At 40.6% G+C, this 24361-nt stretch overlaps 1 protein-coding gene across 3 annotated transcripts in view; it reads right to left on the minus strand.

Moving 5' to 3' along the window:
• Window positions 1-24361, minus strand: part of CDH18 (cadherin 18) — a 671522-nt gene that overhangs the window by 59287 nt on the left and 587874 nt on the right. For all 3 annotated transcript variants that reach the window (XM_082234344.1, XM_082234342.1, XM_082234343.1), the window contains 2 exons: window positions 12640-12807; window positions 5853-6040 (listed from right to left, as the gene is read on the minus strand). In XM_082234344.1, the coding sequence (XP_082090470.1) occupies window positions 5853-6040; window positions 12640-12807 (356 nt within the window). The remainder of the gene's footprint in view (window positions 1-5852; window positions 6041-12639; window positions 12808-24361) is intronic.

Below are 24361 nucleotides of genomic sequence, written 5' to 3' on the forward strand. Positions count from 1 at the left end.
ACCCCCCCCTTGCAGACGATCTAAGCAACGATATAAGAACTAAGCTGGAGAGCCTACCCTGTAAAGGGTGAGCTTTAAAAAGACAGTAACTTCCAAGATTCGGAAAAGTAATTTTGAGCAGGAGAGCGGAGTGTTGGAAGTTTCTCCTTTTGCTGTAAACAACCCTCCCTCCCGGGCCCGGGAGCGTCCTGTTTTGGAGCTTGTGTAAGAAGACCAGAGTTTGACAGCTGTCAAAGCTGTCAAACAGACAGTTTATAGTGGAAAAATTGCTACCTAAGATTCCTCTGGATTAAAAGGAGTTACAATTGAGTTAAAATTGTTGGAAACAAAGAAACAACAATAAGATAGAGGATTGTTGGAGAAAAGAATACAAAGTAACCAGATTCCCTCTAGGGGGAATTCTGTGGAATTACAATGGCTGTGGATGGAAAGATACTGGGGGAAATCGAAAGGATGTTTTATTTGGTGGGAACCTTACAAGAGCAGACTTTGGCTATGAGCAAACAATTGATGACCTTGACTTCTGAAACAAGTAGTTCTGCTGAATGTAATGACCTGAATGAGAAAGAACCCACAGCTGAATTCGAAATGATAACTAAAGAAGAGTAAGAGACAAAACAAGAAAGAGAAAAAGTGGAGTTGGAAAACATTAACCAGAAGCTGACACCTGCGGAATATAAGCAAGGAGACTATTGGATTAAATCTACTACAAATCTACGAAAGATACAGAAGACGAAAGTGGAGGCCCTGGGAGTTTATGTCCAGGAACTTAAAATAAAGAAATATAATTGGGGCCTCCACATAGACTCTGACTTTGACTACTTTCAAGATTCATGCCTTGTGGAAATCCTTCAGCAGCTGTCTTTAAATATGGGAAGAGACTATGGATTGATTGTGATAGAATTCTTTCGAGATTCGATGACCGACATAAAGGACTACCAACAAGACTGGCGGAGAGGGACTGAAAGAGACTTGAGAGCCTCGGACGTGTGGGACCCAGGCTAAGAACTGACATTGTGGACATGTATTGGGAAGGGACGCAAACCGGGGATGGGAGGGAGGGAAAGATGTAATTTTAACAACACTCAAGACCTTGGGGTTTAGTTAATAAGATTCTCATTTAAGACAAAATAGGAAATCGATGGAAGGGAACTGGGGTCCAACTTAGAAAAAAATTACTTTTGGCTTTTTCTTTTTTTTATATAAAAGGATTAATATTAAGATAGACAAGAGGAGAAATACCAATTTGCTGACATAAATTTGGGAATAGGGATGCAAGGGAGGGGGTGGGGGGAAGTCAGGGACCAGGGTTAGAAAATAAGATCTTCTGAAATTATACATGTTTGTTGTTTTTTGTGTTTGTTTTTGTGTTTGTTTTTGTCTATATAAAATGTGAAAACCCAATAATTTTTTTTTTAAAAAAAAAACAAAACCAAAGGGTTTTTTTTTTGTACCTCCTGACCTTGCAATGGTTACTAATGGTTGCCATATTTGAAGTCAGGAAGGAATTTACCTGTAAACAAATGTTTTGCCTTTCCCATAGCAAAATGTCACAAATGTTTAAGGCATTGGGTGGAATCCTAGTCTTCAAGCATGGGATGAAGTGGTATATCACCCAATATTGTATCAGTTGTGTATTCAGGGTACCCTGTTAGAAGGGACCCCGTGGAAGTCCCTGTCCAAAAACCAAGCATAGGGCAGATGGACCCATTCCAGGTGGTGAACTGCATTGCCAAATTCAGAGAAGTATAGATTCTGAAGGATGGTTGTTTTTGTTTCGTTTTGTTAATGTACTGTTTTGAAAAGTGCATGTGAGTTAAGTTCATTTTTAAATGGAAAAGGGGATTAAATTTCTCCCCATTCCTAGTTCTTGTTTTCAGCAGTGAGCAACACTTGCCATAATTTACTAGAAGGTTACTCGATGAGTAATAGCAATGGTTTCTTTTTTTAAAAATAAAATTTTTATTGGGTTTTCACATTTTTTTATAGACAAACAAACAAAGAAACAAACAGACAAAAAAGACACACAAACAAGAAAGATATAAAGTTTCAAAAAAACACTTATTTTCATAACCCTGGTCCCTGACTTCTTCCCCCCACCCCCTCCCTTGCATCCCTATTCCCAAAGTTGTATCAGCAAATTGTCGTTTCTCAACATCCTAACCTTCTCAATAATAGCCCTTTTAAAAAGAAAAACAGTTGTTCTAAGTTGGACCTCAGTTCCCTTCCATCGATTTCCCATTTTGTCTTTAATATCGGTCCTATTGATTAATTTCCATTGTCCTGAGTGTTGTTAAAATTACATCCTTCCCTCCCTCCCATCCCCGATTTGCGTCCCTTCCCAATATATGTCCAAAATATCAGTTCTTAGCCTGGGTTTCTCACATCCGAGGCTCTCCAATCTCTCACAGTCCCTCTCCGCCGGTCTTGTTGGTAATCCTTTGTGTCAGTCATCAAATCTTGAAAGAGTTCTATCACAATCCATCCATAGTCTCTTAAGTACAACTGCTGAAGAATTTCCACAAGGCATGGATCTTTCAAATCATAGTCAGAGTCAGAGTCAATGTGGAGGCCCCAATTATATTTCTTTATTTTAAATTCTTGCATTCCATAAGCTTCCAGGGCCTCCACTTTCGTCTTTTGCATCTTTCGTAGATTTGTAGTAGATTTAATCCAATAGTCTCCTTGCTTGTATTCCGCAGATGTCAGATTCTGGTTAGTATTTCCCAGCTTTACTTTCTCTTTCTTTTGTTTTGTCTCCTTTTCTTTGATTATCATTTCAGGTTCAGCTGTGGGTTCTTTCTCATTCCAGTCCTCCTTGCAATCAGCAGAACTACTTGTTTCAGTAGTCAAGGTCATCATATGTTTACTCATTTCCGAAATATGCTCTTGTAAGGTTCCCACCAAATAGAACATCCTTTCGATTTGCTCCAGTATCTTTCCATCCACAGCCATTGTAATTCCACAGAGTTCCCCCTAGAGGGAATCTGGTTACTTGACGTTGTTTTCTCCAACAGTCCTCTTTCTTATTTTTATTACTTTGTTTCCAACAATTTAAGTTCAATTGTAACACCTTTTATTCCAGAGGGATCTTATGTAGCAGTTTTTTTCCCCTGTAGACTGTATATTTGACAGCTTTGACAGCTGTCAGATTCTGTGCTTACAGGCTCCAAAATAGGACGCTCCCGGGCCCGGGGGGGGGGGGTTGTTTACAACAAAAGAAGAAACCTCCAAAACTTCACTCTCCTGCACAAAATTGCTTTTTTTTGCCCAATCTTGGAAGTTACTGTCCTTTTAAACTCACCCTTTGCAGGGTAGGCTCTCCAGCTTAGTTCTTACGTCGTTGCTTTAGCTCGTCTGCAAGGGGGGGGTGCGGACTTCCTTTTAGCACACCCCCCGGTCGTCTCAAATTCAAACAGGAAAATCTTAAAGTCCAATTCCAATTTACTCACGGGTTGTTCTTTTCAGCCGAATTTCAAGGAAGGAAGTCAGCGCTCTCCGGACATGGCTCGCGGCTTCGCTCAGCGGAGGTAGCGATGGACTCTCAGTGCCACGCCACCCCCCGTATCCCCTCCGCAGCCTTTAAAAAGGCTCTTCGCGAATCAGGGGGGGCGCTTAAGGCACCCACCGAGTCTTCAGTCCGCAGGCTTCCGCGCCTGCGGTTTTAAGGGTCCCCGTGTCGCCGGCACGGCAAAGACCCGTCCCCCGCTGAGCCGATTCCCTCCGGAGCTCGGAGGGAATCCGCCATTCCCAGATCGCGCCAACCCCGGAAGTCGAGTAATAGCAATGGTTTCTTGCCACTGATAGGAAGGAACAAATATAAAACTTGGGCCAGCCTTTCGAGAACATGAGATCTTTCAGAGTTTCTATAGTTTCCCACCAGCTTTATCAACGGGATCAACATTTACAACACATTGAGGCCCAAGTGGTTCAGTTTATGTAGTGCTGTTTCTTAATATTGGCATATTTTACGAGATACCCTTTGACGCTGTTCAAAAGAAGGCTAAGAGAGGCCAGTGCTTATATATTCCTTTTATTCTAGCTAGTCTGTGGAATGGCACTGAATTTGGTGCATGCAGAATAATAAAACATCAAGGAGGAATATGCATGCTAATAGATTTCTCTGTATCATGCATTTCCATGATTGTTTCGATATACCGGTAAGTGGTATACAGGAGGGTGGGGTTGTTTTGCAGTGGGGTGAGGGAAGGTTAGTCTAAATATTTTTTTCCCCAAAGAGGCAGTTCTGAAGCACTTTTCTGAAGTGCTTATTTTCAGCAGCCCAAGTATAATATTAGCCCAGCACTGCCACATGCCCTTTTGAACTGAAGACTACAATCCTATATATGCTCACCTGAGAGTAAGTACCATTGAACTCAACAGGGCATACTTTTGAGCACATGCACACACACACATGCACAGGATTGAGCTGCCAGTCATTTGCCTCACCTGATATTTCATGTGGCAATACAAAAACGGTCTCTTGGTGTTTGTGCCACAAGGACAAAATGTGGGGTAGGAAAATGGACATTTCCCACTTTTGATAATGTAAGACCAAAGGCAGCATTCACCCTTTGGAGAAAGGTCTGCATTTAGCACAGCACCAGTACTTTATCATGTCCTCCTTACACATCTCAAAAACAGGCCCATTGCATCTTTAAGGATCATGGCCCTCCTGAGATTCTGAAGCCATGGCCACTTTCACATTGTATACCAGAAGGTCCACTTTTGTCCACTGTTGTGTTAAAGACTGCACGGTTATGACAACAAAATAGGTCACACTCAGCACAAACTGTTAGGAAGTCTTGAATCCTGCTAAAAGACCTGCTCTGAGACACCTGGAGTTGATTATTTCTGACATAACCCCCTGTACACATACATGCTTCCATGGCATCAACACACATTTATTAAAGCAGCTTGCTGCTTAGCCAATGATAACATAGGTTTACTGCTGCTTAGTCAGAAGTCCATTCCATTCTGATTTGTATACTTTTTAATATATATATATATGTTATTACCGTATTTTTTCTGTGTATAAGATGTCCCTATGTATAAGACACCCCCTATTTGGGGGGACTCCAAATTAAGAAAACACCCCCTCAGCACTACCCTTGTATAAGAGGACACCCAATTTTAAACCTTTTTTTTTTTTTTTGGTTAAAAAACCTAGTCTTATACATGGGAAAATATGGTAATTATTATTTTTTTCAATACTTGGTACAGATATGACATCCAATATCATAAAGTGAGACAGAATGCATAATGTCAGGTAAATAAAGGTGATGTCATTATCACCCAGTGACCAGAAATGCTTAGGAATCACATCTGACCACAAGGGTCTTTTGCAAAAGCAGAGGAAGTAATCTACCATATTGTTTATTAATATAAACAATGAAGAGGTTATCACACAATGGAGAAAGATTTCTGCATTTTTGGATCCCCTAACTTGTTGCTTGCACTCCATTGATTTTTGTGTGCTTCTTTGTATGCACCTTTCAATATAAAGTACACATTTTTTTGGTGAATCTTCTGATAAAATACGGATTTTGTATGAATATTTTGTGCACTGAAACCACAGAAGTTGGAAAGCAAAAGAAATGTGTGAAGATAAAAGTGCTTTCAAGAATAAAAGCACTTGGGAGGCAAATCACAGTCCTTACAAATGTTTGCTATCTCTATTTAAAAATGTAGCTTCACTCCAGTCCCTCTGTCTACACTTGGAGACAGCTCTGAGCTTAAACGCATGGAACTATTGCTGTCACTTCCAGTTTGGCCTAAGGCTGTGTTCCATGACAGCCCTAAGAGAATTTCATGACTATCACATGTGAGCCTTTTCTAAAGACTTTGCTTACCTTCTTCAAGGAAATAATCCCTTCTCGTGTTTCTTTGTCAGTTGATATGGAAAACACTCCGGAGCCATCCCCATTTATGACCGTGTATTTCATGTCTGCATTTGACCCCATGTCCGCATCATTAGCCTTGATCTTTCCAACTGCAGAACCAACTTGTGCCGACTCAGGAACATACAGCTGATAATGTTCTGGAAAATATATTCAGGCAACATTTCTAGCAATTCTGCTGCAATAACACTTCAAATTCTCAAACATCTCTTCTAAACGGGAAACATGATCGCCGAGTTTAGTGCAAATGCACCAAATATTATTTCACTAAACTGTGGTGCCTAGCTATGAAAGCTTTTCCTCACAGAATGAAAAGCACTGCTCTCTGACAGGAATAAAGTATTAAGAATATTAAAAAGAACTCTGCTAGATTAAATCATCAGGGCATAGCATTCTGAATGGGAAACTCAACATACAGAGCATGAACGCAAAAGCACACTCCTGTTGTTCGTTCTCTGAAACTGATATGCACAGATCCAACAGCTATTGACAATCCACTGATCTATCTAAAGTCATCTAAAATATTAGCCATCACCACAACTTGTGGCAGTGAATTCCATTGGTTCATTATGTACTGTGTGAAAAAGTGCTTTCTTTTGTCTGTTCTGAAATGCTAATCAATTGGGTTATAAGAAAGTGCTAGGTTAAGTAATTTAAAACACAGCAAACAAAATTTTAAATCAACATAAAGCATCTAAGATCTAATCTTTTGTTTCACTGAATTGCTTGACATTCAGAGCTGTAGCAGCATGTATATCTTTCAGCCGCAAGAGAAAAATATAACACTTTTGTGCTCTCTTCATTCTCTCTTCCCAAATGGCCAAGGAAACAAGGGCTGTAAATTTCCCCGAGTTAAAAGCTAAGCAATTTTAAAAGCCTGGAGTGAATTCTCCTCCTCCCACAATGATGTGTCTTGCAATTGTGAGAAACTTTTACTACTCAAAACTTTATAGCACTCAGCCAAACCAGATTATATCTCAAATGAACATTCATGCACCCCACCAGCCGACCTTAATGTAAAAAGAAATAAAAGCTTATCCAGAGCCATGGGGCTGAGAAAGGTGCAATTATGGCTACTATGGCTTTGCAGTGCAGCTAAGATAACACTTTTCAGTTCACTTATGCTATCTTGAGAAAATGAGGAGGGGGCATAATTACATAACTATTCAAAAAATTAATATCCATAGGAAATATTGCAAAAAGAATAGGAGAGGAATGAACCTTAGGAAAACCTATATATTATTAGCAGCAAAAAGGTTGTGCTCATCTCTCTCTCTCTCTCTCTCTCTCTCTCTCTCTCACACACACACACACACACACACACACGTGATGTATCACAGAATACTCTCTATACTTCTCTTTGTGGAAAACCACCATAACTGTCCTTTCTCAGAGACTACAGTTCTATGCATATGTATTTGGTTCAAAACTCCTAGAATACAGTGCAATTTACAATCAGCAGTGCACAGTATAAAACCATGAGTTTTATATATGTTGTGTCATTTTTAGCACCATCATCTTTAGCAGATTTTCATTAACCCAAATTCGATTAATGGTAATGTAGTCTTTGACGGTCTTGATGACCTTTTTCTCCCAGTTTGGTAAAAGATATAGGATGGCCTATGTGCAGAATACTATCTGTATATGTGTCCCTCTCCATGTGCAAACAGAATATCAACTGGGTTAAAATAAATGGCAACTCTACATTTCAGCCAAGCTTCTCTGATAAAGGACACACAGACCAGATATGAAACCTACTCCTACTTTATGATGTAGGATCAGTTCAAATATCTCAAGAAAATATTGGACAGTGTGAAATAAGGACAAAGCAACATGAAAAATCAACAAAAGAAGAAATCATTTACAACTGTTTTTTGCAATAATAAAATCTTATTCATACCTGGGCAGGCTTACCTAGACATATTTTGGCCTGTTATATTACTCTGCTATAAAGGCTGTATGGGTTAGTCATCTACAGTTTATTCCAGTTCAATACCAGATTTAAAAAAAATGTTTCTGGTTATGGGGTACTTCTATTTCTGGATGGAATTATTTACATGTAGGGCAAATCTGTCTATTTCAGCCTCTATCTGTTTTTCAATTTTCCAATCTAAAGTTCAGTATGTATTTCTACATTCGGGTTTGTTTTTAATGTCTTCATGAAAATTCACCAGCCTTTTACTGCAAAGTTCTCTTAATATACACATTTCTCTATGTGATTTTGCATTTTTTTGAATACTGATTTTCACTAATATAACAATTTTTCATTCAATATTTTCAGCAATGTGTGCATTGTTCTGCACACTTTACCCTAGTACATGCACTTTCGCGCACATTACTTGGTTGGATAACTGCACTGCAAAATTCAGAGACATGTGAAATTTAAAGGATGTTTCAATTCATGTACAGTGGTACCCCGGGTTAAGTACTTAATTCGTTCTGGAGGTCCGTTCTTAACCTGAATCTGTTCTTAACCTGAAGCACCACTTTAGCTAATGGGGCCTCCCGCTGCTGCTGCTGCTGCGCGATTTCTGTTCTCATCCTGAAGCAAAGTTCTTAACCCGAGGTACTATTTCTGGATTAGCGGAGTCTGTAAACTGAAGCGTATGTAACCTGAAGTGTATGTAACCCAAGGTACCACTGTATTGGACAGTGTGATTTACATAGGTTCACCTTTAAATGAGAACTGAATCATTTTTCTCCCCCAACCTTATCGGCCTTTCTTCTTGCAGCAACCATGACTTGTCTGTGGATAAATTTCAGCATGCCAGGACTTGCTCACATGTAGGGGTCTCTGTGATTGAGGCAGCTATGCACCTGGGTGTCCCAATTGCACAGAGCCCTTACTTGGAAAGAGGGAATTTCTCCATAGACATTCATGCACAACATGTGGTTCTTACAGAAAGAAGACCTCAAGGCAGAGAGAAGTACTAAAAGTGTGACCAGTTACACCATTAACATGGGTATGCCCTACATGCATGTAATACATCCATAGGGCTATAGTGAAGGTTACATGTGGTTTGACCATGAGGACTTCTCCCTGTGTGTGGGTCTTGGCTGCCAACATTCTCTGGCTGGTTGAGGGCAAAACAGTTGTATACATCTCTTCTAGGTTGGTTTTGGAAGTCACAGAAAGGTAAGAGGGGTCATTTTGGAAACCCCTGCCACAAATTTTCTAATGAAAGGAGAGAGAGCCTCACGTACTAGTCCCCAGACTAGCTGCTCATGGGTGCCCTGGTTTGCTAGTGGAGCCTAGAGTGATATATGCTGCAAACGTCTCTACATTTCCACGGTGTAGACTGTGTCTGAAGACAATTTGTCTCCTTAACAGTGTTCCTCCCCTTCTCAATTTCACAGACCGCCTGTCTTCTCATTTGCGATCACATAACATTCATTCAGCAACTGCTCACATAAAAAAATAATTATGGAGGCTCCAGTTACGACTCCACAGTTAAGTTTGTGGTGAGCTGTGCACTTAAAGTAGGAAATAGACTTCATTGCCATGCATAAAGAATACAGCAGATCTTCATAAAAACTACACCACTTATTCTTTCAAGCTTCAATTCAGCAAAGCGTTTAACCGAATGGCTATCACTTAAGACCATGCTTATTAAAAGAAGGCACATGCTTGAAAATTACACTTCCTTGAAGAAAACCACTAAAACAGGCTTCTCAATACTGGTTGTGGTTTCTTAGAATTTACAAGTAGCCCCCTTAAGTAAATTTGTCAAGACAATTTTTAAAAACTGGGGGCAGGGCGGGGAAGCAGGTTATTGTTTTGTTTTGTACTTGTTCTTGTTTTGATTATGTGTTTTGTATTTTGATCTTGTATTTTTATCCTGTGAACTGCCTTGAGATCTACGGATGAAGGGTGAAATATATCTTGTGTGTCGGGGCCCCATAACCACCCCGTTCCCTAGGGATTAAAGGATGAGAAAATACATAGAATGTTGATTCTATGGGATCGAATAAGGCCACAACTTTATTGGTTACAGATGTGAAGGTTTGGCCCTAGGCACTGGGCTAAGTCTCCACAAATACCACTCCAGCCCATCTGCTAGGAGTGTCTCTAAGAGTGAAACCAACCAATAGTAGTAAGCTACTGTAAGCATTGTAATATAGTAAGCTGCTATAAGCATTGCTGAACAGTTTATTTATTTTTTAACAATACACAGTGTTGTAAAAAAACAACAACAACGTAGTGAACTGATCAAAGATAAGTGTTCCTAATGAATAAACACTTGGTATCTCAAACACTGCGAGGGACTGACTCTTTTCCTCTCTAAATGATGCCCCTGTTTTCCCTTTGAATATAATAAAGACAAATGGCCCACAGTCAAAGAGTGCTGTAGACTAATTAACTAAGTAATTTACAAAACTAAAGAGTGTGCCACGAAAGCTTGTTCCCTCATTCCTTTGAGACGGTGGTCTTGTTAATACATTAGCAGAGCAATGTGGCTTGATCTTACAGTGCTCTAACAATGACTTAAGGTAGGAATTGTGTGGGATGGGCAGATGAGGTGGACACTACCCATGTCACTATTGGTGGTTTTGACTGGGCAAACTGGGAGCTGAGGTTCAAGTTGCCTGGACTTCAGGAAAAGGAATGACAAGAATGGGCAAGGGGACAGTGAGGTGTGGTTCCCTGTGCATCAGTGGAAATAAAAAGGAGCAGCAGGCAAGAAATAATAATGAGGCAATTTAAATTTATTAAACTCACAGCAAGATCTTCAGAAAAATGTTCAGGCATAAAACTAGGGATGCCATATTTCAAAAAGTAAAAACCATGACACCCCAAAGCTTGCTGAGATTTTTTTTAGGAAGCCCTGAAATTCCGTCTTTGAAATCCTGGCCAGAAATAGGCAGCTCTAATAAAACCCATGAATGGAGTGACAATGTTATAAACATCATTGACACTGTCCATAAAGTATGTCATGTTTTTCAGTATTTTCTATAACTTTCTGGACCTTGTCATTTTGACTCGCTTAAGACAGTGGCTCGGTTTGCATGTAATACAGAGTCAAACTATCGCTTAGCCTGAAGGCGCAAGTGTGCATTTAGAAAATCATGGCTCCTTCACCCCTAGTCCTTCAGTTGCCATGCAGCAGATACCAAACGATCGTTTGACTTAGCATTAAGTACAAACGAGGCCAACATTTAGTACTCACAATTGTGGAACTCTGCCTGTCTATTCCTCCTGTCCCCTACATTTGATACTTTCTATATAGACCCATTTGAAAGAGTATGTTAAAATGACAAAGCTATCTTCTTTGGACAGGTCCCAAACTGTCACAAATTTATCACGCCAAAGAGAAAACCTGCCCCCAGAATGCTTTCTCCTTCAGACACTACTCACCGCTGGCTCAAGCACATGCAGAGTGGAGATTGTAAAATGCTAAGCTGTCCTCCGAGGCTTGTATTTTTTAACACTGTTTTTCTATGAAGGGACTTGTTTTCCCTCCCGAAATAACCCAGTGTCTTTGCCTCAAGCGAGGCAGGATAGTCCAACTAGTTATTGTCATTCAGGAAGCAGGGATCCCAGCAGATTTTGTTCATCTATTACTTGAGCCAGCTACTTCGGCCACCAAAAGCATCTATTTTGGTCTCCCCCACCTTGCTCTAGTCTAGTTTCCAGCTGAGAAAATTGTTCAGGGTCAGCATGCTGAGAGACTCACCATCTAACTTCTCCAACTCCTAGCCAGCTTTGCCCTTAATAAAAGGTGCAGAGCATTTGCTATTTTTAAATAAAGAGCAATTAGTTTCAAGTACATTGGAAACTTGCTGCATGGAGTATTTATTTGTTCATACGAGGAAAGAAAATCAATGTCTGGGACACTAAACATTTAAATGAAGTCCTATCAGTCATTTACTATTCTTTAAGGAGGCCAGATCAACAACTTTATGATCTACCTGAAGAAACATCTGCAGCCTGAAATTTAGCAAGGTCACATACTTGGTATTTGAAAGATATGGAGCAGGCAAAATTCAAAATGCCTAAATAATGCTTCTTAAGTCATTAACACATGCTTGTCTGCCGTTCCAGACACTTGCACTAACTAGTAACGCCAAATGAACTTAGTAGGCTTTACTTCTGAGTAACCATCCTTTGAATTGTACTGTGAACACCATTCATTATTGAAATTAGTCAATTATAACCAGAAGCAGTTTGATGGGTAGCGGCAAAACTGCTATCCTAGCTTTCTGGTAGGTGCAATACTGGTGCTTACTGGGAGGGAGAGGAGTGGCAGTTGGAGAGGTTGGTACGATGAAAACACACCGGTAGGAATTCCAGATAGGCTCTGACAGTGTGTTTGCACCATCCTAACTGCCTGGACAATATGAGTGTAGTCACATATTCCCCATCCCCAAGCTTTCCCTTTGCTGATTTCACTTATTTGGATTTGATATCCTGCTTTATCACTACCCTAAGGAGTCTCAAAGTGGCTAACAATCTCCTTTTCCCTTCCTCCCCCACACCAAACAGGCTGAGAGACTTCAGAGAAGTGTGACTAGCCCAAGGTCACCCAGCAGCTGCATGTGGAGGAGCAGGGAATCGAATCCGGTTCACCAGATTACCAGTCGACTGTTCTTAATCACTACACCACACTGGCTCTCTGTTGATTATTCACAGCTCATCCTGCTTCTTAACCAAATACCCCCGAAATGAATGCAACTCTTAATTACTACAAGCAAAGGTTTAGTCAGGAGGAGAAAAAAATCAGATCAAACCTTTACATACTCTGAGGGAACCTGGGGGGATTGTCGTTGACATCGGTGAGGGTGATATTGACTGTGGTTGATCCAGACAACCCTCCAACTTGTCCTGCCATATCTTTGGCTTGAATGACAACCGAATAATGTTCTCTGGCTTCTCTGTCCATGTTATGCAAGGCTGTCCTGATGACTCCTGTGATGTTTAACAAAAGGAGAAAGAGAAGGAGAGGCAAGAAGGGGGGAAAGAGAAGTATTATTTCTCACATTTTTTTAGAAAGGCATAAAAGGAACAGATACTCTCACAGCTCCTCTCACCTACAGAATGACACCTTAGGAGAACCTGATGTTAGAAAAAACAATCACCATCTCTAACAAATTTTGCTTTGCATTCAGCCAGTTTTCAGTCTCCCCTGTACTGCATCTGTTGGAGAGGGAAAATGGCTCATATCGACATTATGAAGAAATGTCAACCCCCACTGCACCGTTGCCTTCAAAGGAAAATAGGGTAGCATTTGATAGTCAGCTTGCTGGAGGGTATGTGGAAATTATTTTTTTTTAAAAAAACAAAGTAAAAACACCCCTGTTACAAAGAAGTATAATGTATGGATATGTGGTTGATCTGATCCATGCAAAGCAGAAAGAACCGCAGATGCAATGCCAAAAAAGAATATCATTTCACTGCATATAATTGCTTTAGCAGCAGCTTAATTGAATTATTAATGAATGCAATATTGTGCCTTATGTGTGAGGTCTTTAAAAGAAAATTTGATTTTGGAAACGGGAGCATGTTTTGTTTGCCATTGATAACGTAGCTGCACTCTCATGAATGACTCTGGGAAATTATGTAATTATGTAAATTGTGAAAGTGATGCCAACACATGATGACCTTTTTAGGAAAGCTCAAAGTCAGTGGGCTTCAGCACAACATCACTTCATATACTGAAAAGCTACATATAATTCTAATGTATACATTCCCCTTCGCCAACTGAGGGTTGCCTTAGTTGTTTTGGCTCGTTAACTGAGACTTCATTCCTATGCACAGTTACCTAGGAGTTCAGGACAGCTGAATTTTGCAATCATCCATACAGAAAATTGGGCTCAGCGACCAACTTTGTACACCAAACTTTCAAGCCATTTTTGCATATAGGTCCAGCATCTGCACTTGACCCCCTCTGGCAGCTGACAGGGGGCCCCCAACACCTTGCCAGGATACAGTGCTGATGCTTGCCCTGAGTCCCATTTACTCATCTGAATGAGTGGGCAACCTTTGAAGTTGCTAAACTACAGCTCCCAATAGCTTGAACTATATACCCATTCCAAATAGAAACAATAGAGCATGTGCTTCTCCAGTGTCTTTATTACAGAGACATTCATACTAGCCTCAGCTTACCATTACTGCATAAGTACCCAGGGCGCACAGGACAATTCGATACCTCCCTGCTGCTTTCAGATACCAATCCTGCTACAACATACAACGTTGCCAGATTCTGCACAGTAACACTCAAAATTTCTTAGATGATGACCCATGCCACAAACTAGATATAATGAGCACTCGTATTAGACTGATAGCTATAGTCTTACATATACTAACCTTTTACGCTCTTTCACTCTTGTCTAATCTTCCTAAACCTTCTTTTAGACTTATTTTGGATTCTTATAGACTTTTGTACAGTCGTACCTTGGAAGTCGAACGGAATCCATTCCAGAAGTCCGTTCAACTTCCAAAACCTTCGAAAACCAAAGCACGAGTTCTGATTGGCTGCAGGAAGCTCAGCTTCCAAAAGAACATTCAAAAACCGGAACTAGGCTGTTCGACTTCCAAGATACGACTGTATATACTTTCTGTTTTAACTTCTTTTAGATTTTAAATGATCGTACCTCTCCCTCCTTATGCTGGTCTACAATCATAATAAAAATTTGTTGTTGTTGTAAATCCATTGTATGGGAATTGGTAACAGGACAGTGAAAATGGATTCTACTCACCCTAATGGTGACCAAGAGACTGATACCATAAAAAGTTTTCTTCAACAGAGGGACTCCCCCCCCCCGCCCACACACAAAAGAAAATTATCTTTCGATGACAGACATCATTTACCCAAACACTTCTGGGTTCTCCAGGAAATGCTCTCTTAGTTTCATTTAATAAGGAGCTTTCTCCTTATTACATGAATCCACATTCATCTCCTGCTGTATTACTGTTAAAGATACTCCTTGAAAAGTAGGGCACATCATCAAGGCACAATTTCTGCATACATTATAGCACTCAAGAAATCAGTCCAACAGGAAAGGAGTAAAAACAAACTTGTACACTTACCAATATCCCCCAAGGCCTTTAGCTATATGTACCAAGACTTACAATTTATATTTGCATCGTGTTCAATTAAATCTCAATCTCCTGAACAGAACAACATCTTTAGGTCTAAATATGTGGCAAGGCCCATGCTATTAGTAGCACTGGCGCTAGTCTCAAACATCTACCATGATTATCCTGTAATCCAATATTGCCTCTTGACAGATCCATGGAACATTGTCTAACTGTGATAGATAGGTGATTTGTGAGGCTCTTCAATGATTCCACACACACATCCTGGAATAAGCCCAATATTTAATTACTTTTATGTAATCACACACATTGGTCCCAGAACTATTTAGGTTTCTAAGCATAGTGTTGATGACACTAGATTTGTTCCCATATGAACAACCTTAGGTATGTCTAAATGGCCTCGGCCCAGTATACCTGAAGGAGCGTCTCCACCCCCATCATACACCCAGGAGACTGAGGTCCAGCTTTGAGGGCCTTTCTCTCACTGCGAGAAGTGAGGCTACAGGGGACCAGGCAGAGGGCCTTCTCAGTAGTGGCACCCGCCCTGTGGAACGCCCTCCCATCAGATGTCAATGAAATAAACAACTATCTGACTTCTAGAAGACATCTGAAGGTGACCCTGTTTAGGGAAGTTTTTAAAGTCTGATGTTTTATCATGTTTTTAATATTCTGTTGGGAGCCGCCCCAAGTGGCTGGGGAAACTCAGCCAGATGGACGGGGTATAAATAATAAGTTGTTGTTGTTGTTATCATTATCCAGAAGTAAATAAATCTCATTGAGTTCAATTTACTCCTAAGGCAATTGTTTAGAACAGTGTTTCTCAACTGGGGGCCATATGGTGCCCCATAGCCCCCTCCCCCGGATAGTTCAAAGGGACCACAGGTGAAATTATATAATTTATATAATCATTTAAAAAATAAAAAATAAAAAATAAAACATGTTTTATTTACAAGAAAAATAGCTACCTTTCTACAGGTAGGACAAGGACACCACAGGAAGGAAACAAAGTTGAAAAAAGGTTGAGAAACACTGGTCTAGAGGACTGAAGAATTCAACAGGAATTAGAAAGCAACAATAGCTTAAATCCCATTATATAAAACTTTTTTTAAAATAGTCTGCAACACAGTAAAAGTGTGATGCCATCTTTCTGGTGTGTCGGATATGCAGAGATAGCAGTGTGTGAACACCCTCTTTTCCCTTGAGAAATGTTTCTCTTCTTACTGAAACTCTTTTTATCTGTTTTAATAAAATACAGCTGATATTTTGTCCCAGCAATGGTCTCCAGATTTGCCTTCAAACTGTGGTTCAGACAAAATTTGGTGGCATCTCTAATACCTCTGTGACCTCCATGTGAAACAACCCTGGATCTCTATAGCACCAAACAATTCCTGGGCCTGAGGCTTTTCTTCTAAGTATGGGTTTGTCACCTGAAAGACTGAGAAGGCTACAAAATTTCATCTCACATGGAGTGCTTCTTCATCTTTTGGTAGGAAATTTTATAACAGAGTTAGCAACAGATCAAACTTTGATTAAAGCCATTTCATCAAATAGCACAATATGCCACTCTAGAAAAAGAAGATAAGATGAACAATTTTACTACTCCATCTGATGATTTATTGTCTTCTCGCTTGACAAATGGCCAACTGAGCTGACAACTGGTGTGAAATAATTTTTTGTTATTTGCTGTTTTCTTTATTGTTTTGTATTGAGCAGGCAGGTGCTTTTGACATCAAGAAGATGCTGAAAGGTTATATGAAAAGAACTGACTGAAAATCCTTTCAAGAAGCCTATGACAAGTATCTTTACCAATACTGTATTATGATCTTTAAATATCCAGCTTTGCCAACATCTTTGTCTATAAAGTTATATAATGGTTAGCTATTGACTTTGTTGGCATTCAATCAAGATTTATTGACCAGAAAGTTAAATAATGGTTGCTCGGAAGATAAAGGTTTATCTGAAGGGTCAATACAATATAAAATTTATTGAAAACAGACGTTCTGTGTTTCAATGATACGTGGATGATATTGCTAGAAAAGGAAATGATCTTTTTTTTCTAACATAGGTTTTAAGATACAGTAATTTGCATGTTGCCAGCACACCAGAATGAAGAGTCATGACAACCAAATGTGGATAAACAGGTTATATTAAGCATAACAACTTGAGGATCTGCAAAACGAATTAACTAGTCAGATTCAACCAATGTAACAAGTTGACCAACGTTCACCCCAATGTGTCCGTCAGGCTAAAGATCACCTCCCAGCGCCCTCAGGCCATGCCTAACAACAGTGACTAAGGGATACCCACAATCCAACACTGCCTCAGATAAGCGTTCCATTCTTTCTGAAATCTTCTTGCCTGCCTGAACTACATGCCAAACAGAAAGACTTTTAACAACAGAATGGCTTTTTAGGCTGATAGACCACCTCTCCATCTTGTGCTTGTTGTGCCTGTTTAGTCATTAGTCATGTCCGACTCTTCGTGACCCCATGGACCAGAGCACGCCAGGCACTCCCACTGCCTCCTGCAGTCGTCCACTGCCTCCTGCAGTTTGGTCAAACTCATGTTGGTAGCTTCAAGAATACTGTCCAACCATCTCGTCCTCTGTCATCTCCTTCTCCTTGTGCCCTCAATCTTTCCCAACATCAGGGTATTTTCCAGGGAGTCTTCTCTTCTCATGAGGTGCCCAAAGTATTGGAGCCTCAGCTTTAGGATCTGTCCTTCCAGTGAGCACTCAGGGCTGATTTCCTTCAGAATGGATAGGTTTGATGTTCTTGCAGTCCATGGGACTCTCAAGAGTCTCCTCTAGCACCATAATTCAACAGCATCAATTCTTCAGCGATCAGCCTTCTTTATGGTCCAGCTCTCACTTCCAAACATCACTACTGGGAAAACCATAGCTTTAACTATACGGACCTTTGTCGGCAAGGTGATGTTTCTGCTTTTTAAGATGCTGTCTAGGTTTGTCATCACTTCCACTCCATTCTAAATCATAGCTATGGCATCCCAAGTGGTGTCCCCAAGGTTCTATGCCCAGTGCAACTGAACTGTTTGTACTCCCCTAAATCCCATACGCCGGAAGTGTCCCAGAAAACCAGAACATCCCATTTTCCCCTGCTGTCAGATACACTGGCAGGCACGGGAGCTCCCAATCTCTCTGGGAGCTTCCAATAAGAATTAATGAACCTCTGGAAGGTTTATAGTCCATTTTATTTACAACAACATACTGAGAGCAGCATCGGATCACCCTCTATCAGGATGTCAGTTGCTCACTCTGAATCCCCTCCCCTTCCACAGCAGGAAGCCTGCCAACGGCCACCTGTCCCTCCCCTGTGCTTCTGCTGTTCTTTAACTACTTCAGTACTCCAAGTCTGAGGGGAAGGAGGGATTTCCCTTCCACTCCCAATTGAAGAATCCCCCAAATGCTCCCTCCCTCCTGGTTGCCTAGCTACTATCTCAAAGCTGTCTACTTCTTCCCCCGACTGTTTGGCCTCTGAATCTGCTTCTGGGAATGTCGAAGGAAGGGACGTGCAGATCCTCCCCTTCTTCCTCTGTTAGAGGCTGTTCTGTCTGTGACTGCATTCCCCCATCTTCAGAGACAGACCAGTCTCTGGCATCTGATTCAGACCAGCCCCTGACACCCGTGATAGCATGGTGGCCATTTCAGACACTGTGTTTTGAGGCACCATGAGAGCATGCCCCTCAAAAAAGTGCATATTTTGGGCTCGGTGATCTCCAAAGTTAGATAACTTAGGATGAGTGCTTCTTCAGTCACTGGTGGTTGCTTTTTTTCTTTTAGTAGTTGGGGAAGGCAAAGGAAGTGGCTTCCCCCATGTGGTGGCAATGTTGTACTTATTAGGACAGGGCAAGGTGAGGAGGGCCTCTAGATTGGAAGCAGAGTTGCAGAGCCGTGCCCACCTGCAGAGCCAGTGTGGTATAGTGGTTAAGAGCAGTAGACTCATAATCTGGTGAACTGGATTCGATTCCCCGCTCCTCCACATGCAGCTGCTGGGTGACCTTGGGCCAGTCACACTTCTCTGAAGTCTCTCAGCCCCACTCACCTCACAGAAGAAGAAGAAGAAGAGTTTGGATTTGATATCCCGCCTTTCACTCCCCTTCAGGAGTCTCAAAGCGGCTAACATTCTCCTTTCCCTTCCTCCCCCACAACAAACAGAGTGTTTGTTGTGGGGGAGGAAGGGAAAGGAGAATGTTAGCCACTTTGAGACTCCTTCCGGTAGTGATAAAGCGGGATATCAAATCCACACTCTTCTTCTTTTTCTGCTGCCAACATCACTGCCACAACCTTTTATGGGATAAAGTCCTCCCAGCTCACCACTGATGTGAGGAAGTAAATTAACTCTAGAACAACTCTATAATGTGGCAGATTTTGTTGACACCCTGATATTGATTCCAGGGGATTCCGCTGAAGGCATGACCACCATCTCACCAACAAATGCTAGAAAGAATGGGTCGCATCTAGCTAAGCCAAACTCAGAGGAGGTTCATTGATTTCAATGGCTCTTCTTCCAGGTATGACTTACGTCAGATACAACCGTATGGAATTCAGCTGCAATTGTCATTCTGGCACACAAAGGAAGTCTTTGAACAGTGATCCATTCCATTAATATGCTATCACTTAGGATTTTGCAACTTCATTTTTATGAACTGCTTTGTGGAAGCCATTTGCAGAAAAATGACTGAAGAAGAGACATTTATTATCCTTCTGAAGTGGTCATTCATCACTTGAAAAGTGATCCATAAATATCCTCTAAATCTTCAGTTATTTAAATGGTGAGACAAGCATATTTTGCAGAAGTACATGAATAGACTATTATGCTGTGAGTGATGCATTTTTTTCACGCGGAAATTGCAAAGATATGAGGTTTCTGGAAGCCTTGAATTTTAAGAAAATATTTTAAATTAAAACTAACTGCACTGTAAAGAGTCCTGCAGCCAAATTATCTTACTCATTTCCACTTAATTTATGTATATATACTCAATTCAGCCTCACACTCCCTCCTGGGATCCCCTGCATTATCACCTCCTCAATAATGCTCATTTGCCAAAGTTCTGACCTTTTTCATTCAAGTGTCCAGGTGAAATTCAGCCTTCCTGACACTGAAAACACAGCCTTTCATCATGTTGCCAACATTTATTTCCCTTCTATAAATATTTTCTCCTCCCTTCTAATGGAAAGACAGCTGCAGAAATTTGATATTCGAAATTTGAAAAAAAGAACACCACTGATAGTTGCAAATACAACACTCCAATATCATTATATATTTGCAGTTGGACTTATCATAACTTTCAAAAGCATGGGTATTTTAAACACAATATGGTAAGGTAAAGGAAGGAAAATTCACTACAGACAGAGGGGAAAACTGAAACCCAGGGGTTGGCGGGAATAAAAAGAATTAAGCTGTGGGGAATTCATAATGTTTGAATCTGCCTTGGCAAACTGACTTGCCCCTGGTCTTACCCCTCTCATTAAACTTTATTTATATATATATATATAAAAATTTTTTATTGGTTTTTCACCTTTTATAAAGACAAAATACACACAAAAAAGACAAAAAACAAAAACATGTATAATTTCAGAAAATCCTACTTTCCTAACCCTGTTCCCTGACTTCCCCCCACCCTCCCTCGTGCATCCCAATTCCCAAAATTGTGTCAGCAAATTGGTATTTCTCCTCTTAACCATCTTAATATTACCTCTTTTATAAAGAAAAATAAATTTTTCCTAAGTTGGACTCAAATTCCCTTCCATCGATTTCCCATTTTGTCTTAGTTAAAGGTCATATTAACTAAACCCAAAGGTCTTGAGTGTTTTTAAAATTCTATTCTTCCCTCCCTCCCATCCCCGGTTTTCGTCCCTTCCCAATACATGTCCAGAATAGCAGTTCTTAGCCTGGGTTCCTCACGTCTGAGGCTTTCAAGTCTCTTTCAGTCCCTCTCCGCCGGTCTTGTTGGTAGTCCTTTATGTCGGTCGTCAAATCTCGAAAGAGTTCTATCACCATCAAACCATATTCTCTTCCCACAAGGACATTTGAAAACAGCTGCTGGAAAATTTCCACATGGCCTGCATCTTCAGAGTCAGAGTCAGAGTGGAGGCCCCAATCATATTTCTTTATTTTAAGTTCCTGTATTCCATAAACTCCCGGGACCTCCTCCTTCGTCTTTTGCATCTTTCGCAGATTTGTGGTAGATATAATCCAAAAGTCTCCTTGCTTGTATTCCACAGATGTCAGCTTCTGGTTGGTACTTTCCAACTTTACTTTTTCTTTTTCTTGTTTAGTCTCTTCCACTTCTTTAGATATCATTTCCGATTCAGCTGTGGATTCTTTCTCATTCAAGTCCTCAATACATTCAGCAGAGCTGCTTGTTCCGGAAGTCAAGGTCATGAGTTGTTTATTCATAGCCAGACTCTGCTCTTGTAAGATTCCCACCAAATGAAACATTCTTTCGATTTCCACTAGTAACTTTCCATCCACAGCCATTGTAGTTTCACAGAATTCCCCCTAGAGGGAATCTGGTTACTTATTAGTCTTTTCTCCAACAATCCTCTAACTTATTGTTATTACTTTGTTTCCAACAATTTTAGTTCAATTATAACTCATTTTAGTCCAGAGGGATCTTAAATAACAATTTTTCCGCTCTAAACTGTCCGTTTGACAGCTTTGACAGCTGTCAAACTCCGCACCTCTTACACAAGCTCAAAAACAGGATGCTCCCGGGCCCGGGAGGGGGGGTTGTTTACAACAAAAAGAAAGCTTCCAAAACTCCACTCTCCAGCTCAAAATTTCTTTTTGCCAAATCTTGGAAGTTAGTGTCTTTTTTAACTCACCCCTCAAAGGGTAGGCTCTCCAGCTTAGCTCTTATATCGTTGCTTTAGATCGTCTGCAAGGGGGGGGGTGCGGACTTCCTTTTAGCACACCCCCCGGTCGTCTCAAATTCACGGGATAATATTCTTAAAGTCCAATTCCGTCTTACTCATGGGTTATTCTTTTCAGTCCGAATTTCAAGGAAGGAAGTCAGCGCTCTCCAGTCATGGCTCGCGGCTTCGCTCAACCGAGGTAGCGATCGACTCTCAGTGCCACGCCACCCTCCGTATCCTCTCCGCAGCCTTTAAAAAGGCTCTTCGTGGATCAGGGGGGGCGCTTAAGGCACCCGCCGAGTCTTCAGTCCGCAGGCTTCAGTGCCTGTGGTTTTTAAGGGTCCCCGCGTCGCCGGCGCGGCAAGACCCGTCCTCAGTTGAGCCGATTCCCTCCGCAGCTCGGAGGGAATCCGCCATTTCCAGATCACACCAACCCGGAAGTCCCTCTCATTAAACTTAATTTGAACCCACATCCATAGCAATCATCCCCAGAATTTGCCTTCTCAAAGAATACTGTATTGAAGAACTTCTGATGGGTTCATTTCTTGTATACATTTGTTTTTCACTGAGAGGAGAGAAGGGATAACTTGCCAAAATGTAAGGTTCCATTGAAAATGATTTGCAGGTGTGCGATCTTGCTCACAATACATTCTTTGCTATAGGTGTTTTTTTCCTTTCCTTTTCATCAGGATGATGGCGTTGTGCTACTTGCAGAAAATGACCATGTAAAAACCGACTGTTACGATCTTTGAACAATTGCCACACCATTCCCCCTACTAACAACTTTTTCTAACTGTCAGCCTTACAAAAGACGACAAAGCTCCATTTTGTTCTTGTTGTTTGGAAGTCCTCTTTACTTCAGGATTGTGCACATGTGTGTGTCTTAACCACACAAAACTGACAGTTACCACAGAACTACATGTCATAAATACAGAATTGAAAAGAACATATCAAATAAATGGTTCTGCAGTGCATGCTCAACTGTAAACTGGAGTTTGTGGTTTTTTCATATAATGTGTTTTCATTTTTTTAATTATTCATTTAACTAAAAAGCTAAGAGTCACTCAGAGAATTATGGCCTAATATTGCTTTCCCGCCAGATATGTGCCCTCAAGTAAAATAAGCTTAAATGATTTGGAATTCATAATTCAGACATGTTAAATCCCTTCTCAGGTAAAAACGCTGTGGTGAGTTGCACAATGTAAAGTAATATAGCACAGTGGAGAGAAACAGTCTTACCATTTTATTTTTTTTAAATCCCCTTTCCTTCCTGAACTGGTTTTGTGCCAAGTGATCATTTAGGAAGCATTTATTATACCCCCCGAAAAAACCGCCATAATTCTGCAGCAAATTTGAGGCCTCCCAGTACACTCCGTGTGCTTTTAAAGATTTTTATACAAGAGAAAAAGAGCACCCTCTAGTTAATGATAATGGACATTTGCTAGTCTCTTCCTTTGCTTTTTACATTTGGAATAGCACAAAGACAAATATCAAGAGAAAGAAAGACTGTCTATTTTTATATCCAGGGGAAATATAGTGTCCACTTTAGAATCTGAATGTGTCTGCCTGAACTAGTAATCCTCTGATACAGTTTAAGTCTTGCCTTCCAGACTTGCTAAGCTTTATGTCAGGAGCTTAAATTTGTGCCTATTATGAAAGGTTGACAAAAACCACCTTGTCCTGACACAATCTGAGGTAGATCCACACTGTACATTTATAGCACATTCAAAACAGATTTAGAACATATGAGTTCCCCCAAACATCCTGAGAACTGTAGTTTGTTAAGGATGCTTGGGAAAAGTAAAAGTGTGAGGGGAAAGATGGATGATGGTAATTATTATTATTATTATTATTATTATTATTATTATTATTATTATTATTATTAATTTGTACCCCGCCCATCTGGCTGGGTTTCCCTAGCTACTCTGGGCAGCTTCCAACAAAATATTAAAAATACATTAAAATGTCAGACGTTAAAAGCTTCCCTAAACACCCAGAAATTCCCTGGACGTCCAGAAATATAACTGGAAGTGGATTCCAGAATATTTGGTGGCTATATCATCATTAAATTCAATTATTGATGGTTTAGGTGACTGATACCACTAACACTATAAAGGAAAGTTAGTCTACCACTAAATGCACTGGTGACCATAGGAGCCAACTCCTAGGGCCAAGGTACCTTCAGCCCCCCCAAATAAAACATTTGAGGGGGCAAACCCCCCAGTTGATGGGCATTGCCATTGAAATGATGTGTGTGTGAGAAAGAGCACCATGTATTGTGATCAATTTCCCAGGGCGAGGCTTACCTGCTCCCCCATATTGAATTAAATATGGCATCCCTGGTGGGGTGACAGTGCAGGATACTCTCATGGATTTTATAAGAGCTCCTGACATTTCATGATGAGTCATTTAATAATAATAATAATAATAATAATAATAATAATAATAATAATAATAATAATTTATTTGGATCCCGCCCTCCCCTGCCAGAGCTGGGCTCAGAACGGCTAGCATCATATCAATAACACATTGACCGCTCCCCGCTTA

Source organism: Podarcis vaucheri, assembly GCF_965113315.1.
Source record: "Podarcis vaucheri genome assembly, chromosome: 8".
NCBI classification, from domain to species: domain Eukaryota; kingdom Metazoa; phylum Chordata; class Lepidosauria; order Squamata; family Lacertidae; genus Podarcis; species Podarcis vaucheri.